This window comes from Bombus bifarius, unplaced genomic scaffold, assembly GCF_011952205.1.
Source record: "Bombus bifarius isolate JDL3187 unplaced genomic scaffold, Bbif_JDL3187 scf7180000008008, whole genome shotgun sequence".
Taxonomy (NCBI): domain Eukaryota; kingdom Metazoa; phylum Arthropoda; class Insecta; order Hymenoptera; family Apidae; genus Bombus; species Bombus bifarius.
This window is the reverse complement of record NW_022884386.1, coordinates 1,565,281-1,578,081: the sequence shown is the minus strand read 5'-3', so window position 1 is coordinate 1,578,081 and position 12,801 is coordinate 1,565,281. Positions and strand designations below refer to the sequence as shown.

Genomic DNA, 12,801 nt, shown 5'->3' with positions numbered 1-12,801 from the left:
ACGTTTTAAGAACGCAATTCCGCTCTCGGTACGTTGATCTCGTGGGAACGAAACGAGAATATGTATTTACAAATGTATTTTATTTATGTACATTAAAATGTATATAGCCTTTATAACATCAAGTAAAATGAAAATAAATCGCACATAGTACAATAAATGCTATTAAAAATTGAGCTCAACGAGAGAGAATGCAAACTTTATTTTGGCCGACAAACATTATGGTTTACTCATGAGCAGCGGTATTGTTCGCATCTCCCATAAATTGCACCACAGTTAACATTGAATACATTGGTCATGTGTATTCCTATATCACAAAATTGATAAATATTTCGACGTCTACATAACTATATATTTGTCATTGCATGCATCGAATGCGTCAGAATTTATGCAACCTGTATAATATATATCTTATTTCATTCTTTTACAATAATTGTACTTTGTAATGTTGACAACTTTCCCTCTATACATTATTGTTCTGTTTGTTATATCTTTAAATATTTATCTTATTAGAATATTTAGTAATACTATAATTGTATAGAACAAAATAAGTTTGCTAAAATTGAAAAAACACTGAGATTAAATGAATGGCATAAAAATTATCTATAATTTTTAAAATTATAGTATAATTTTATCATATTATTATGATACAAATTAGGTATAATTTTTATGCCATGCATTTAGTATACAATAGTCTATGTTCAATATATAAAGTAAATGCATAACTTAAGTCTTATTTAAAGGAAATTGCGTCATAAATTGATTGTTAAACATATAACTTAAATATACAAACACGCTAAACATTCGACGTCTTTAAATATACGTATCTATTATACATTTAAGGCACATAGTATAAAATAACGACAGAAAATAGTATTGACTTCGTTGTTCGATGAACGAGCAAAAATCAGACATGAAAGTTTCCCATAATTTATAAAACATTAGAAATTTACTTTATATTTTATATTTGTTGAATGAAATTTGATTTTTTTAAGATATTATGAAAGACTTACTCCCGCACATTTATAATAGTGTATAATAATTATATTATAACATTATTATAATATAATTTATAAATTAATAGAAACTTAAATCGAAATTTCTTCCATATCATTGACTTACAAATTTAGCACTTTGTAATTTATTCTTAAACAATACAAAATAAACATCGAAATACAAGATAATAAATTTCCTAATTATATAAAATTATATTCTAGTTTCATTACGTAATATAAATATTTTATGCATTTTTCTAGTATTTATAATAAAAGTTTTGATCGTTAAAAATGAATAATTTCTTTGCGACTTTTTGTGGTAAAATACAATTATCCGTATTTACAAAAATTGTGTATATAATGCCACAATATATTTTATATATTGCAATAATACTTACTTATAAATGATATATTAGCATTTGTATGTACCCTATATGGTACTTGAGTATAATTATCTAAAATATGTAAAAAAGAGCATTTGTACAAGTAATAAATAGAATAAACCTTACAAGCTACATTTACTTGAGTCACCTAGAAATGGGTCTAAAAACTATAAGTGACTCAAAATATATAGCTACTTCTAAGGTCTGTCCAAAAATTGTATTGTCTATAAATTCATTATAAAAAATGTAGTCGGAACTGCAACTATGGCTTTTCTGTATAATTGTATAAATAAGAGATCTTATAATTTTCTGATAAATGCATGTGGCAGTGATATTAGGATATTGTTAAATAGTTTTCATGTGCCCCATGTGCAGTTTTGAGCATCAATCAATTAGATTGTATAAAAATGCAATAAAATTTTAACACCATCGTTATTATGATCATCAGCATTGATCAGTTTCTTATTTTTCTACTTGTAATGTATTTTATCTCAATGTAGTAGTCACATCTACCATTCATAAAACTCAATGCATTGAGCTTATATCGAATTTTTACTTATATGCAAGTAAAATTATTAGAACAAATATAATTTCAATAGACTAATTATAAAATCTTTTTAAATTGATTTATAAAACCATTTAATAAAAATAATTATCATTAATTATATCCACATAATGTAAAAGTACTAACAGATCCATATATATCAACTGTGACAAATTTTGTAAAATCGGTAGATATGCATACTTTAGCAAAAAAATTCGAAGGTAGCTCGACAACACCTAATAAGGCTGGCTTGTTAGGATTTTTACCCTCTTTAAATTTCCAAAATTTAGTTTCTTTATCTATGTCAGACTTAGTATCTTTATCTTCTACCTGATTTTGCATATTGAAGATACACGAGTCTATGCTTTGACTAGTAGTCATATTTGGAGTAATATTTCCTTTTATACCAACGGAAGGAGTACTAATGCTGCGATTTATTCGTATCGATGGCCATTTCGGTTTACGTATGTATAGAGCTAAAGCAATGTTCCACCAAACTAATTCGTCGGAACTTACAGAAAGCAAAATTGGGACTTCAATTACAGATGGAGCCCAACATAACTGAATAACAGAACTTGTATGAAAACTCAATTTATTTATCTCTTCCGATGTTGATGTATCAATAATCTGAAAAGTAACAATATTGTAATTTAGCTAGGGAAATTGTTTATAATGAATACTTACAGAAATGTCTCCATCTTCGAAACCTATAGCTAAATACTTCTCATTTTGCGAAATTTCACAGCATGTTAATTTCTGGGTATATTTTTTTCTAAAATATTCAATTATTTTGATATATGCCGGCAAAGACATTGTATTTTGTTGTAATTTATAGAGTACAACATCTCCATTTTCATTTAACACAGCTAGAAAACTTTTGTGGTAACTTAAGCAACTATAAATGCTAACTGAGTCTGGATTTTTTACTATGTCCACTCGCACCCAATTTGTGCCATTAATATTCCAAATTGTAATTATACCATTTCTAGTCACTGTTACTACACATTCTTTATCAACTTTATGAATTGCAATAATATATCCTGCATCTTCAATTAAATACGTTAGTTTTACGTTTTCCCACACCTGTAAAAGATAATATATAAATTAAGACAATCTAGAAATATTTTATCATTTCTGATATATAATACAATTTTATTTTACTTTTAAGTTATTATCAGTTCCTCTACAAACGAGTATATCATTGTTGCGATCTCTTTTCATATCTAGAATTTCAACTAACTCCACATTAGATGTGAAGTTTAATACAGGTATATTTTCCTTACTCCTTATGTTAAATATATTTACAATGCCTTTATCAGTGACATAAATTATTTTCTCTGCATAAAGAATTAAGTTATTTATTTTTGCATTAATAGGTTCAGTTTCTGCTATTTTATTATCATCGACTAATGTAATAATAGTATTTGATAGAGTTTCTGTAACAATAGTATCCGGAGCATCACCAAAATTCTGTACTTTTGCATCAAATAAATGTTTCCTTATTGAAGTACTACTTCCTTCTACTGGAAGTTTCCACTTATGAAGTAATTGATTTTCACTACCGCAAATAATGTGACATTCTTCTTCTCTTAACCAATATGTATCCAAGGAGGAGACACGACTTCTATAAGTAGCTATTGGCTGATGTCCAACATCTGTATTCCATATATTTATAAAACCACTGGAATCAGCTAAGACTATGTACCGACCATCATTAGTCAAAGTAGCACAAACATAAACAGTTTTTTCATTTTCAACACTTGCTCTTGTTTGCTTATTGTAACTGTGTATATGGTTATGTGATCTAAACCATTTTACATATACAGCTTTCTCTTCAGTAACAATGAATAAAGAATTATTTTGTTCTGGCACACTGCAGAAAAGGATAATTTTCTTTTTCTGTAAATCTACATTGTATTGTGATATATATTTAAACTCTTCGCCTTGTTTACAATACGATATTAGGACACCATGTATTTCATCCATTACATGAACCAGATTACTTCCCATTGTAAACGCTATATTTTTAAGGTTACTGTAAAAATTTATGTTTTTATTTTTTATACTACTACCAATATATAAACAATGTATAAACAAACAATTTTATTAAATTTACCTTTGAGGGCTATGGCCATGATCTGATAATATATTTCCACGGCGATCCCAAATCTAAAGAAAAGAATCTTATTTTATTTAATGAAAATATGTTAATAAACTTCTATTTAAATATATTTATACCCTTATCGTTCCTTTGTTTGTACAAGCTGCAACAGAACTACTGTCATGTGCAAATGTCATATCCAATATAATTTCACCAGAAACAGAAAATACTACTGAACTATCATCATGCGGAACTTTACTTGTAAAAATTCCACTCCAAAAAGACTGTTTTTGTCTCGGACTTACTACAGCAACATTATTTTGTTTATAATTTTCGTCATCAAAAAGTCTGAAAAGTTTCACGACACCATGGTCATCTAGCGATAAAAAACAATCTCCTTCATTAGATATGATAATCTTTTTTATGCAACAATTCTTGTCATGTCCAGTGAAAACTTTTTGCCTCTTGTAAAAGATATCCCACAAAAATATTTCACCTCTTCCATTTCCAATTAAAATTAGGTTTGGATCACATGTAAAACATAACGCGTGTACTTTCGTTAATACTTCTTCACTTAATGGCATATCCATGTGCCTTAATTTTTTAGCATGAAATATATATAAATACTTGGATCTTTCTTTTGCAAGTTGAGTGGCAGTATCTTTAACATATCCTTCATAAGGATGACTCAAAGCAATTTGTACTATATCCAAACAATTTTTACGCCTATGTTCTGCTATAACACTTGATTGTTCTTCTAAGAATTTTTCCAAGTCTATAAGGCGCATTTCATATACTTGATCATAATCTTTGGTAATATACTTTTTATAATTATTTAAATCGATCAATAAATTATTTAGGCCACTATGAATTATTGCTTGTTGAATAAAATCAAAATCTAAATATATATTAGGAAACTCATCATATAATTTTGCTTGTTCTAAATGGTATCCAATATAGGAATAACTGTAATTATCTGCCGGTAATTTCGAAAAATTACCATTACAATATTTACGATATTTTTCAATCAGTGACTTGTGCATTTCTACTAATTCACCCTCTGAAAATTTTTTTCGTAAGTGGCAAAGTAATAAATCATGTACGCCATAAATGTAACTTCGTAATTCTGCATTCCACTGTTTAGCAGCAAGCGATTTATGACATAGATCAAGCATCATTTCTTCAACTTGAAAAGGGGATCCTCCCCACAAAATTTCCAATGTCTATAAAGCAAATATATAATGTATACAACAATAATATACAATTTTGAATGTTTTACATACAATTATTAAATGATGTAAGACTAGAAGTTGTATTACCTGCGGTGTTATATTAACATCCTCTCTAAAAATAACTAATTCTTCATAATGTTCTCTCATTTCAAGAGGTAACTGATCTATACACATATTAAAAATGGCTTCTTGTTTCTCCAAGAATTTTTTAATTACTCTAAAAAACATATAAAACATTATTTCATATTATTCCAAGATGAAATTATTTAAATATATACACTTATATGTTTGACATATTACTGATTTTTTTCATCCTTATTTCTTAATGAATCCAAGTAATATCTCCATCTCTTTGAATGTAACTTCATATCATGTTTAAATTCTTCAAATTGCGCAGAAAACATTGCTATTAATAAAGGCATCCCTTTACATTCTTCATTAATTAGTTTCGCTTCTACAGGAAGTTGTTCCACTTCTGTATCTAACACCTTAGCGAACAGACCTAAAGTTTCTGCTTCAGTAAATCCATCATTCATCTGTAAATAAATAATATCCATAGTATGTTTATTAAAACAAATAAATATCACATACAGATAGGAAAAATAATTTACTTCAATGACACAAGGTCTCTTTTCCAATACAACATCAAGATCAGCTGTAATCACTAATGTTTTGCATTCAAAATCAAATGTGTCAATTATTTTTTTATCACAAACATCGTCCAAAATTAACAAAGCATTGCAATGTTTTGCTCTACTAAAGTAATCTTGCAAGAAGTGGATCAACGAATCCTTTAAAGATTCTGGTTTATACGAATCTGGTAATATTTCCAGGTTCTTAACAAGGTGATATAGTCTATTAAGTTGAATTAATATATCTTCATCAACTGAACGCTTATGTCCAAATTTGATCCAATATACTTCATTCTGGAAGAAATATAACGAATAGCTTAAATTACAGACAAATATTGTGCTTATAATTTTTTAGTGTATGACAACTTACATAAAATATATTTCTTATAAATTTACTATTCTTTAATGTGCTAGCTGTTAAAGACGATTTACCAAAACCTTTCATACCATGGAGTACAATATATTCATTCGGTTGTAATTCTTCTAGGCAATTTTGTAACTGTTTCATCTAAAATTAATAACCATTAGTTTAACATTGTAGAAAAATTATCCATAATGAATAACATTGGCATTAACAATTATGTGATAACTTTTCTTTTTAAACTTACATAATTGATTTCCATAAGTATGCATGCATAATAACAAATATCACAATTAATAATAAATAAATATCTGATGTTTTAATAACATATATATACATACCTTTTCCTCTCTTACCACAGTTAATGGTGAAATTGGCGGAAGAGTGGGTGTACCCATATACTTTATATCTGAAAAAGATTTTCCATTTTCTTCAAGTTTATCCATATCATCACTTAACCATTCATAATGATGTCTTAAAGCTTGACGAAAAATATCAAATGCAAGTGGACCACGACTAAAAAATAAAGGATGATGAAGGAAACTAAACTTCTCAAAAATATCTTGTTACATAAATGTAACAAATTTTATATTCCATATATAATTTATACCTTGGAAGTATATCTAATAAAATTTCAGCTTTTCTCTGTTTAGAAGCACCTTTTTCAATTTCTTGTATGTGCTGATCTCTTAGTATATATTCTGATTGCAATGGCTTTATAATACCATTATGTACATCCATATCAGCCACTATATTTTCTCGTAGCTTTCTAAGAATATGTTTATGCAATTTTTCCATTTTTATATTTTTGATATTTTGTAAATATGCTTCGTTACATTACATTTGTCCTGTTTTTAATAAAATTATCTATAAATACAAAGAGAAATAAAACTCTAATTCTAACATGAAAATTCTCAGGTAATAAAAGTATATATAGAACGTCATTTTTTATTCCTAAATATAGAGATATCATAGCTTTCAAGCGAAATAAACCTTGACAAAATATCTGTTACCTGTCTACTTTATATATATTTTAAATAATAAATTAAACTAACAGTAAAGGTATGAAATTAGTTATGCTTAGAATGTTCTGTATAATAAATGTTTATATTTTATTTACAAAAGTACTATTTCGAAAGAATTTACAAACGAAAAAATATAATACAACATTCATAAAATACATATTATCTTTGTTATATATACATATGTATAGACCTAAGTTTTTCTTGAAGATAATCTTGTTACAAGTTTCATTCTTCTATATATCTTGTATAAATAATACACTTTTATAGTAATAAAAATTACTTATTTAATGTATCGTTTCCTGTAACTGTAACTTCATAAAATCAAAGGATACTTCGGTCAATGACTTCAAAATTAAATTCGAAGACTTTAATTGTTCGGAAATGTTTAGAAATAATTCTTCATTCAATCTTACCTGATTAATGCTGTTTGTGCTCAAAATGTACAATATTTTGCGTGGCCTTTGTTTGATAAATAAAATAATCGCCTTATCATTCAATGCAACTTCACTTCACCATCTAGAACTAACTGAAGCAAATGACTATTACCGCGTGCCTGAGTCAAGCAGCGTCGTTGCCATTGTTGCCAAATCTACAAATCGAACTCATAGTTACTTGATTGGTTGTTGCTATCACACAATGACAGTTTTCCCGCCAATTCTGTTACTTTTCAAAAGTTCTCTCAACGAAAACCATTACGATAGTGTTAAAAAATGTACATAATAGGAACATTTAAACATTTAAGATGATCAAAAATACGACTGAAATGCAGAAATGTAACGAAAAAGTTAGGAAACACGGTTTTTGTTACACGTGATATATCGCAGAAGTAAAATTTCCATAAGACAATTACAAATATTTTTTTGCTGCATGTTATTCATAAAAAATGTTCAGTATTACCTCCATATTTTTTTAATCAAATATTTTGTTATAGTATCTTACCGAAATCGAATGTATAGCCTTATCAAAGAAGTTCACAACTTCTTTGAATACGACACATTCGAGGTTAGTAAAATATTCTTATTGCTACAAAATAATTATAATAAACTATTAGGAAATTATTACGAAGTTCTTGTTATTATTAATACAAAAAATTATACGGTAAAAATCTTCAAAAATAAACCCCTGCGATAGCCGGGAATCGAACCCGGATCAACTGCTTGGGAAGCAACTATGCTGACCATTACACCACCATCGCAGTATAAATACTATTTATTTGAAATATAAAAAAAAAACTATCGTAATTACATAAAATAGAATATCGTACAAAAGTAAAATAAATCCCTGCGATGGCCGGGAATCGAACCCGGATCAACTGCTTGGAAGGCAACTATGCTGACCATTACACCACCATCGCAGTATGAATACTAGTTGTACGGATTATCAGAAAAACTACTGTAAATCCATAAAATAGAAAATCGTTTGAAAGTAAAATAAATCTCTGCGATGGCCGGGAATCGAACCCGGATCAACTGCTTGGAAGGCAACTATGCTGACCATTACACCACCATCGCAGTTGAAATGTTATTGTTCAAACAAAAAGACACTGGTGGGAATAAACAAACTATTCGAAGAAAAAATATAAGTTTCAAGAATGAAAAACAAACCACTGCGATGGCCGGGAATCAAACCCAGATCAACTGCTTGGAAGGAAACTATGCTGACCATTACAGCACCATCGCACTTGAAACATTGTTGTTTAAATAAAAAGACAATAATGGGAATGAACTAATTATGTATTTGAACAAAAAATACAAATTTCAAAAATAAAAAAATAAACCCTGCGATGGCCGGGAATCGAACCCGGATCAACTGCTTGGAAGGCAACTATGCTGACCATTACACCACCATCGCAGTATGAATGCAGTTTATTTGGAATATCAGAAGAACTAATTGTAATTGCATAAAATAAAATATTTATATAGTAGAGTATTGTTTTAATCCTATTTTTCTTTTTATATGGTAGATTATTGGGACATTATTTTGGTCTTGGAGGAGGTTTCTTTCGTCTAAATATAAAAACGCTTCGGGGAGGATGTAACCTGTTGTCAGTGTATTTTTGTAATATGAGTCGTTTGGAAAGAAGTAACCGAAGATTAATCTGTTTTCTTTTATCTTTGCAGCTTGCGCGAAGTGGTTTCTTGTTAGTTTTAAGATGTGACAGTCGATGCGGTGGATATTGGCTAAGTCGTAGATTCTTTTATTTTCCATATATTTTTTGAATCCGCTGTGTTCGGATCTGTAAGTACTCAGGCAAGCCCTGATGCATTTTCTTTCGAATATGCGAATTTTTTTTCCATTTGGGAAGCCGATATGTTGTACCAGATTGGGCAGCCATAGTTTATGATCGGTCTGATTAGTGCTGGGTTGCATAGGATTTTTACTTTGCTATTGAGATGTTTGGAGTAGAATAATCTTTTTGTTTTCCAGAATTTTGCTGGTTTTGGAAAGTTGAATTTCGATGTGCTGCTTGAAGTTTAATATGTCGTCTATATTTACGCCTAAATATTTTACGCAATTTTTATGTGGTACGAGCTCCCTTTCGTTTGCTTTTTCTCTTAGTTGAAATTTTTTACAGTGTTCTCTTTCTATTGGGCACTTGACTTGGGTCTAAATAGTATGTTTTCGCACTTGTTTGCATTGATTGTTAGTTTTCATGTATAGTAGTAATCGTTAATTTTGTCAAAAAGTTCTTAGAGTTCTGTTCTTATTGTTTTGGTTTTGCGGCCTGCTACGTAGATGATTAAGTCATCTGCGAAGGCTATGGAAAATGACCATTACACCGCCATCGCAGTTGAAACATTGTTGTTTAAACAAAAAGACAATAATGGGAATAAACTAATTATGTATTTAAATAAAGAATACAAATTTAAAAAATAAAAAATAAACCTGCGATGGCCGGGAATCGAACCCGGATCAACTGCTTGGAAGGCAACTATGCTGACCATTACACCACCATCGCAGTTGAAATGTTATTGTTCAAACAAAAAGGCACTGGTAAGGAAAAACGAACTATTCGAAGAAAAAATACAAGTTTCAAAACTAAAAAACAAACCACTGCGATGGCCGGGAACCAAACCCGGATTAACTGCTTGGAAGGCAACTACGCTCACTATTGCACCACCATCGTAGTTGAAGTCTTACGCTTTTAAGGATATTTACTGCCTGTGGATAAAGCGACTTAAATAAAAAAAATATAAGCTTGGTGAAAGTAAAATAAACCTGCGATGGCCGGGAATCGAACCCGGATCAACTGCTTGGAAGGCAACTATGCTGGCCATTACACCACCATCGCAGTTGATGGAAGAATTTCACATAGAGAAATTCTAGGGGAGCCGTATTTGGAAATTTAATCAAATCAAAGCTTTTACTCTATTTTTCATTGTTTCCAGGACAATAAAAACAAGTAAAAACAAAATCACATAGAAGCTCCGCGCCTCCAGCGGCTTAAACCAAAAGATATATTCAACACGAAAAATGTAAAGCGTCGACACATATTACAGCATGGCTACGTAGTACCGTTGCGTATCGGTACCTTTGCCTAAGATACCATTATATAAATTCACCGTTTATTGTGAACACTATAATGTATTTATAATTGTATATTGGGTTTTAATAAACAGTTTAAAAAAAAAAAACTCTATTTTTCATTTTTCACTTCCAAAAATTCTCTCATACTATAAACACTTATAATCCAAGTTACAGTACCACGCCAAAATAATTTACTTATAATGCTCAATGAGAATTGATTGTAAAAATTCTACCAAATAAAAAAAGAAACAAATTCTCTCTTTCGAATTACAGTTGTTAGCTCTGACTGATTCCTACAAGTATATCCCCTTCTACTCTACTTTCTTATTTCTTACGTTCGATGCACATGTTCCTAAAACTTTGGGTAGCTGTAGACTCTTTGTTCATTCGATAACTCAAATACTTGTCGAATCACGATCGGAATCCGGGCCTGAGTCGCTCTCATGGTGAGGGCTTGGGATAGGTAATGATTCTTCACTGGAGCAATCCATCTTTTTACACCACTGAAGGGACGTTTATTGACACAGATAAAAATGTTACAAAGTTGGCGCAGACTCACGATGGTTAGGTACTTGTGACTCTGGTCTAAGACTCGATAACGCATCCGCGGTCAACGGGTTAGTGGGCATGTTTCTTCGTCCAAGTCCAAGTTGTAATGGTTACCCAGCAAGACGTTAGTTAACTCGTACAAGAGCGCGTAACAGCGAAAAGTGACTTTCCGTTACGGTGGCGCTGTCGAGGGAAACTATGATGGGGTGTGTCTAAGAGTACGAAATCCTCGGATTCGTGGAGAGATGTCTTCATTTGGAAAGTGAGGGAAATTGACGCTGCTGTTAATTGGTCAATTTGGGACAAAGGCTGCTTGTCCGTTCGAAGAACCTTAATTAACAAAATCCTAAGGTTCATCGCGAGTCCTTAGGATAGCTGAACTTATGCTGTGTAGGTGCATCGACATCTGGTAATCATTTTGTCCGAGGGAACCGTTGAAATATTTTACTATGTTAGACGGAGCGTTCGTCCCGTTGACCGCAGCTACGTTCGGCAACTTGTCGCCTTAAGCCCAAGCTCATTGTCACAAATCTCAAATAAATACAATTGGGTAGAATAACGGCAAATTGTTTAATTACAGCTGTAAACTTTAATTACAAGTTTTATGGATTTTCCCAAAGTTTCGGAGGGGAGGCTCCGGTGTCCTCTCATCTCCGACATGCTCTAAACAGCTTGCTTTCATGTGTCTCATCAAGTACCAAGTATTCTTCACACATCTATGAATTTTTTTTTTATTTACAAGTTCTTTACAATCAATTCTCACATTGAGAAAATCTATGGATGAAGACTAAAAAAAAAAAAACAACCCACTGGCCTCACTAAAGAAATAAAATAGGCAAACTCAAAGATGGTATCCCACTGGGGTAGCCACCCACGTGTTATTTAGCAATTAAGTTAGAAAAATTTACCAAATGTCCAGCTGGGCCCATTGTGAAGTACAAATTAAATAATCAAAAAAAAAAAATCCATGGATCTGTTCTTTAATTACCTTTGTATCAATTATCAACTATCTTATTTCACATAAATATTGTCATGATCTATTCATTTACTATATAGATACATGTTTTAGATACAGATAGAAATTTTACATGGCTACTGTCTTATTTTATTTATCATTTGCTGATAACATGATCTAGGAACTGCAAGCATCTTAAACCTTGTATAAGTAGCATTACTTTCCGAAGAAAAATTCTTTAGAAAACAATACCAATCACTAAAACTTATGGAGATATAATATAAGGATTTCATTTCTGGGTTAAATAATTAAATAATTAATTAAACGTCGCTAGAAAAACTTTAGTTAAATAATACAAAATTGCAATTATCAGTTCATTTTCAAAAATTGAACGTTAGATTCAGCTAGAATCAAACATACGATAATCATTTATTATTCACGTTATAGTACCACGCCAGAATAATTTACTTATAATTTTAAATGAGAATTGATTGCAAAC

General features: G+C 30.4%; 1 protein-coding gene and 6 non-coding genes across 10 annotated transcripts; all 7 read right to left on the bottom strand.

Annotated features, from left to right (window-relative positions):
• Window positions 1–273: 273 nt before the first annotated feature.
• LOC117206752 (apoptotic protease-activating factor 1) lies at window positions 274–7,803 on the bottom strand. Of its 4 annotated transcripts, none has more exons than XM_033446349.1 (12): window positions 7,684–7,803; window positions 6,856–7,112; window positions 6,587–6,761; window positions 6,255–6,392; window positions 5,864–6,178; window positions 5,553–5,788; window positions 5,340–5,469; window positions 4,158–5,243; window positions 4,036–4,088; window positions 3,081–3,954; window positions 2,604–3,002; window positions 274–2,546 (listed from the first exon to the last, which is right to left on the bottom strand). In XM_033446349.1, exons 2-12 carry the CDS (start codon window positions 7,041–7,043, stop codon window positions 2,034–2,036), a joined length of 4,107 nt encoding a protein of 1,368 aa, XP_033302240.1. In that variant the 5' UTR covers window positions 7,044–7,112; window positions 7,684–7,803; the 3' UTR covers window positions 274–2,033. The 4 variants fall into 4 exon arrangements, with proteins under 4 accessions (XP_033302240.1, XP_033302243.1, XP_033302242.1 ...); XM_033446352.1 differs by having other exon boundaries at window positions 6,255–6,383; XM_033446351.1 differs by having other exon boundaries at window positions 6,856–7,093.
• Window positions 7,804–8,393: 590 nt separating this feature from the next.
• Window positions 8,394–8,465, bottom strand: Trnag-ccc. Its single transcript has one exon. It is a non-coding gene; the product is annotated as a tRNA-Gly (tRNA).
• Window positions 8,466–8,552: 87 nt separating this feature from the next.
• Trnag-ucc lies at window positions 8,553–8,624 on the bottom strand. The gene has a single exon. It is a non-coding gene; the product is annotated as a tRNA-Gly (tRNA).
• Window positions 8,625–8,709: 85 nt separating this feature from the next.
• On the bottom strand, window positions 8,710–8,781 carry Trnag-ucc. The gene has a single exon. It is a non-coding gene; the product is annotated as a tRNA-Gly (tRNA).
• Window positions 8,782–9,049: 268 nt separating this feature from the next.
• Trnag-ucc lies at window positions 9,050–9,121 on the bottom strand. The gene has a single exon. It is a non-coding gene; the product is annotated as a tRNA-Gly (tRNA).
• Window positions 9,122–10,157: 1,036 nt separating this feature from the next.
• Window positions 10,158–10,229, bottom strand: Trnag-ucc. Its single transcript has one exon. It is a non-coding gene; the product is annotated as a tRNA-Gly (tRNA).
• Window positions 10,230–10,490: 261 nt separating this feature from the next.
• Window positions 10,491–10,562, bottom strand: Trnag-ucc. The gene has a single exon. It is a non-coding gene; the product is annotated as a tRNA-Gly (tRNA).
• Between the last annotated feature and the right edge of the window lie 2,239 nt (window positions 10,563–12,801).

Coding starts and splice junctions, on each gene's coding strand:
- LOC117206752 (XM_033446349.1), bottom strand. CDS start 7,043: ATGGAAAAATTGCATAAACATATTCTTAGAAAGCTACGAGAAAATATA. Junction 6,762..6,855: donor TTATTAGATATACTTCCAAG/GTATAAATTATA, acceptor TTTATTTTTTAG/TCGTGGTCCACTTGCATTTG. Junction 6,393..6,586: donor CTGTGGTAAGAGAGGAAAAG/GTATGTATATAT, acceptor TATTAATTTTAG/ATGAAACAGTTACAAAATTG.